This window comes from Leptonychotes weddellii, chromosome 6 (assembly GCF_054177405.1).
Source record: "Leptonychotes weddellii isolate Sample4059 chromosome 6, ASM5417740v2, whole genome shotgun sequence".
Taxonomy (NCBI): Eukaryota; Metazoa; Chordata; class Mammalia; order Carnivora; family Phocidae; genus Leptonychotes; species Leptonychotes weddellii.
The window spans coordinates 106,668,346-106,673,866 of record NC_138374.1 but is presented as its reverse complement, the minus strand read 5'-3'; the positions used below and the strand labels follow the sequence as shown (position 1 = coordinate 106,673,866).

The following is a 5,521-nucleotide window of genomic DNA, read 5'->3' as shown; positions in this document are numbered from 1 at the left end:
GGCTCAGTTGGTTAAGCGACTGCCTTCGGCTCAGGTCATGATCCTGGAGTCCCGGGATCGAGTCCCGCATCGGGCTCCCTGCTCGGCAGGGAGTCTGCTTCTCCCTCTCCCACTCCCCGTTTGTGTTCCCTCTCTCGCTGTGTCTTTCTCTGTCAAATAAATAAATAAAATCTTTAAAAAAAAAAAAAAAGAAAAGAAACCTCTCCAAAACTAGTGTACATGAAATGAAAGTAACTCAAGGACTAGAAAAAAAATGGAGTTTAAGATTTACAGATGATTTTATCCTATCTCCTATGATGGATGATCCTGTCCCTTCAGCCTCCTATTATACCAGGGGTGGGCAGTGACTTTGGTAGGTGGCAAGGAGCTGGTAACAAAATACTACTACTAATAATTGAGGCTCATATACAACCATTCATCCAAAAGGCCTCTGTCCCCTGTTCCTTTAATCCCTAAGGCACAGTTGTGGGGACAGCTCTATCTCTCTTCTGCACTCACCCCTAGGACCACCTGCTGCCCCTTTGTGATGGTTTCCTCTGCAGATGGCTCTGGGCGTTTGTTTTAATTTTAATGTTTGGGAGAAAGGGATTTGGAAAGCAAAATAAATTTTAAACTGGCCTTTCCTACCTTCCCAGAAATGGCACAATTAAATGTTAGGATAGACTCAAGGGTAGGCTGACCAACTATCCCAATTAGCCCAGAGCTGTCCCAGTTTCAGCCCCCCCGCAAGTCCTGCACTCAGGGAAACCCCTCAGCCCTAGACACACTGAAATGGTTCATCACCATACAGCTGGTCTGGCCTGTATGATGTAACATAAGGCTTTCCATCTCTAAAGTGACATCAGCACTGTTGAATCACAGGCTTAGTTTCCCAAGCCCTACCTAACCCTCTACCCTAGAAGTTGGCTTCTCCTTCCCCACCTAGACAGAGGAGCTACCAGAAATTCCTAAACATAAGTTGATCGTGGATTCCTCAGCCTTCTATTCCCACCATCTCCTACTCAGCTCCAGCTACCACCTAAACCAGAAACACCAGATGCCCTGGCACACCCAATCCATATGGACTACCTGCTGCTCTTTCTGCCCAGCCCCAGCCAGGAAGCTGGTGGGGTCTGGAGGAGGCCAAAGTCAGATTATCAAAGACGGAAAGAGGGGAAATCACAAAAAAGGGGAACCCCAGATAAACTGCAGCCCGCTGACCACGGAAGACATGTGGTTTTCGTCTTTGAGTTACAGAAATACCAGAAATGCTTACGATGGAGTCAATTTCGGAGTTTTGCAACCAAAGCTGGGCTGACTCACCTTCAGAGAAGGAACCAGGTGAAAGCCCCCATAGTAAGGTATACATCATACACTCTTCCAGAAGCCACAGTGTTTGGCACACTCACAAATCTTGAGGTGGCTCACATATCATTTCTGCCAGGTTATTAGGGACTTCTCTAAAATTTTAAGGAAGATTCAAAGAAAATGCCAAGATTGGGGCACCTGGGTGGCTCAGTCGGTTAAGTGTCTGACTTTGGCTCAGGTCATGATCCCAGGGTCCTGGAATCGAGCCCCCCTCAGGATCCCTGCTCAGCGGGGAGTCTGCTTGTCCCTCTCTCACTGTGCCTCTCCTCTTCTTTTTTTTTATTTTTTTATTTTTTTATTTTTTAAAGATTGTATTTATTTATTTGACAGAGAGAGAGAGATACAGCAAGAGAGGGAACACAAGCAGGGGGGGAGAGAGAGGGAGAAGCAGACTCCCCGCTGAGCAGGGAGCCCATTGCGGGGCTCGATCCCAGGACTCTGGGCTCACGACCCGAGCCAAAGGCAGAAGCCTAACGACTGAGCCACCCAGGTGCCCCGCACCTCTCCCCTTCTTATTTTCTCTCTCTCTCTCTGTGTCAAATAAATAAATAAATAAAATCTTAAAAAAAAAAAAGAAAGAAAATGCCAAGATTGATATTAATCTCAACTTGGTCCCTTGTTGCAGAAACTTCCTGTCTAACATTAAAAGAACAATAAGCAGTGTTCACCATCCTCTAGGAATAACCCTTATTTGGCCCCGTGTCACCTTCACTGCTTGGGAGCAGGCTAAAAGGCAGAATTTTACCATTGCTGCTTAACTAACCTTGCCGATCCGCATTCACACACAAATCTTACTACCTTAAATGCTAATAGCCAAGGCAAAGGGTAGTTGTTATGGTTGTCTTTTTTAATTGAATTGTCTGGGAAATTGCCTAACCGCACCCCCCCCCCCAGAAAAGGACTCAAACATTTGATCTTTGAAACAGCTCCTTTCCCTGTCCCTCCCCACTTTCCTCCTCCTCCCCCTTAACTGCTGGCAGCCCTTTGGCCCACTTGCCTCCGCTTTTCCCCTCTTGCTAGCTAACTCTGGTAAATGGATAACCAAAGCCAAATCATTACACCCTCCACACCAGGGTGATGATGTTTAATTCCAGCCAAAATATATCTTTCTCTCCTCCCTTGCTTCCAAGAGTGCTTTTTTTTTTTTTTTTTTTAAGTCTTACTTAAGTAATCTCTGCACCTAAGGTGGGGCTTGAACTAAGGACCACAGATCGAGAGTCACATGCTCTTCCAACTGAGCCGGCCAGCGCCCCCCCCCCCCAAGAGTTCTCTGTTTAGCTCTTACCCAAACCCTCTATTCTCACCCTTCTGCCCCTGTTTCTATAAGCTGAAATGGCACAGTGATGTTGCAACTCCAAACCCAGGGAAGTGGTAAGTAATTACTGACAGCATGAAGTATTTGCAATCCAGACCAAGCAGAAGAAATTTATCGACAGTCCGCTTCCATCTCCTCTGCCCTGTAGCCCCCAGCTGCACTTCTCAAGTAGGAGTGGGGATAACTGGGATTTAATGATACCCAGAAGTACATATACAAACAGGGGCAAGCGCAGAGACGCATCACACACACAGTTGTGCAAAAGGGCACCCTCAATAAGTAGTTATCGATCAAGTGACCCTGGCAGGGCAAGCACCTGTGAATAAAACCAGTCAGGCCGGAAAGAAACAGAAGCACATACAGAGTCTGGAGACCTGGTTCTGCTCCTTACCAGGATCCCTCTCCCCTTGTCTTCTCCCGTCCGATCCCCATACCTGTGGGTAGACGACAACCCTTAGGAATAAAAACTAAAGATTTTCCGGTTAGGTAGAACGCCCCCCTCCCCGCGATGTCCTCATTAGGGGTCCCTCACGGGCCACCCCAGACAAGGAAAGCTGTGCCACCCACCCACATCACTAAGGAAGAGTCTCGTGGGAAACGTACGCGATACCTTCCAAGGCTCCGGGTCCTCACCGGTGGGCGCACCCGGCGTGGGACCTCCTGCGTCCCGGCCGCACCCCGCCCCCCCGCCCCCCCGCCGCGGTCTCCCCTGCCTGGGACTCCCAGCTCACAAGGCCCAGGCGTGCACAGCTCCTGGCCGCCTCCACCTAGGTCCTTCCGCGCCCTGCCCTCTCCTTCCCCCCTCCTCCCCCCTCCTTCTTCCCCCCTTGTTCCTCTGGCGCTAGCGGCGCTGGCCCCGGGCCAAGGGAGCCCGGGAGGCGGGTCTCGGAGGAAAGATATAAGCGGCCCCGGGGCACGTCCAAGGTGCCGGCTGCGGAGTCTCCACCTGGAAGAGCCGCGGCTGCCCCGGAGGAGGAGGAGGGGAACGCACTGCCCGTCGCCGCCGCCGCCGCCCCCGGCTCGAGCTGCCTCCTGCTCGCGCTGCGCCTCGGAGGTGAGCCCCGGCGAGTGGCAGAGCGCGGCCGGGCGGGCCCCCCTGCCCGCGGGACGGCCGAGCGAGGGGGCTCTCGGGCAGGCTGGAGCCATCCTTCCGTGGCTGAACGGTCCCCTTTCCTGCGCCGCCCCTCCCGCAGGTCACCCCCGCCCCCGAGATGGAAACGGTGCAGGAGCTGATCTCGCTGGCCAAGGAGCTGATGGCCTGGAGGCCCAGTCGGAAGCTGGTGAAGCTGTACGTGCTGGGCGGCGTGCTGGCCTTCTTCGGCGTGGTGATCGGCCTGGTGGAGACTGTGTGCAGCCCCTTCACGGTCGCCAGCCGCCTGCGGGACGAGGAGGCAGCGGTGGCCGAGCTGCTGGTGGCCCGAAAGCGGAAGGTCCTCGCGACCCAGACCCTGCGGGAGAAGAGCAAGCAGCAGGAGGCCGTCCTCTGCAGCCGGGCGCTCTCCAACCGGCAGCACGCCTCCTAGGACCCCTGGGAGCCCGCAGAGGGAGTGGAGAGAGAGGCTGAGTGCGAGAAAGAGCGCGTCTAGGGCCGGGCTCAAGTGGGAGAGAGCAGGAGTGCTGTGTTGTTTGGACTTAGATCTGAGAAGCCGCAGACTTCCAGAACTGAACTACCACACGGATCCACCAAAGGAGTTTGGGATTAAGTGTTGCTGCTGTGCAGCATTGCAGGATGACATGTCCAAAATTACGTATCTTTGAGCTATATGAGTGCATCTACCATTTTGCACTAGGGCGGAAGGTGGGGAATGCTTTTTATATTATTATTATTATTATTATTATTATTATTATTATTATTACAATGACCACCATTTTGCATTTTGAAATAAAACTCTCGTTTTATACTATGGCTCAGTATCTGATTCCTGGGGGGCATGTTTCCCTGGGGTGGACAGCAGAGAGGGTGAGCATGCTGCCCAAGGGGGTCTTAGCTGCGCACTGCGGGAAGAGCAGCTGCGTGACCGGCAGGCAGCATTTGCGTCACTGTTAGGGACTCTGATATTCATATTACATGCTTATAAGTATGTTGAGGATTCGTTTTCGTTTCATGGTACGGGTGACAGGAGAGAAACTTTTATTAAATCCCACCAGGCTTAGCATTTTAAGATCGGAAGATAAATCAACTTGTGAGCTACAGTACACGAATAGCAGATACTCATTAATTCTAGGGCAAAACCCTATTTGCCATCTCACACCTGACCAGAGGCTCCTATGACTGATACCTCTTTCTTCCTAACTGTATTTTAACGAGAGAGAGAGGAAAGAAAACTAGCTAGCTGTTCAGAAGACAGAAGGCCAAGCCCCCAAGAATGCCTAATTGGATCTCTAGCTCTACGCAGCCTCCCTCCCCATCAACTCAAATCATAGTAAGAAGCTCTGGGTTAGAAGGAGAAAAGACTGGTTATCACCCATCTGAGTCCTCTCCCTCCAGGGATAGAGTATAAACTTCTTGTGATCAAGGTCCTTGTCTTCCTCTTCCTCTTTAGTGTTTATAGAAATTACCAAGTCTTGTTGAATCTCAGATCTGTACCTCTGAAACAAATAATGCAATATATGTTAAGAAAGAAAAAAAAAAGAAGATAGCAGGAGGGGAAGAATGAAGGGGGGGAAATCGGAGGGGGAGACAAACCATGAGAGACGATGGACTCTGAAAAACAAACAGGGTTCTAGAGGGGAGGGTGGTGGGAGGATGGGTTAGCCTGGTGATGGGTATTAAGGAGGGCACGTTCTGCATGGAGCACTGGGTGTTATGCACAAACAATGAATCATGGAACACTTCATCTAAAACTAATGATGTACTGT

At 51.0% G+C, this 5,521-nt stretch overlaps 1 protein-coding gene across 1 annotated transcript; it reads left to right on the top strand.

Annotated features, from left to right (window-relative positions):
* Nucleotides 1–3,600: 3,600 nt before the first annotated feature.
* Nucleotides 3,601–4,566, top strand: G0S2 (G0/G1 switch 2). The gene is made up of 2 exons (XM_006733621.3): nt 3,601–3,716; nt 3,856–4,566. The coding sequence occupies exon 2, from the start codon at nt 3,874–3,876 to the stop codon at nt 4,183–4,185; it is 312 nt and encodes a 103-aa protein (XP_006733684.1). The 5' UTR covers nt 3,601–3,716; nt 3,856–3,873; the 3' UTR covers nt 4,186–4,566.
* Nucleotides 4,567–5,521: the final 955 nt, after the last annotated feature.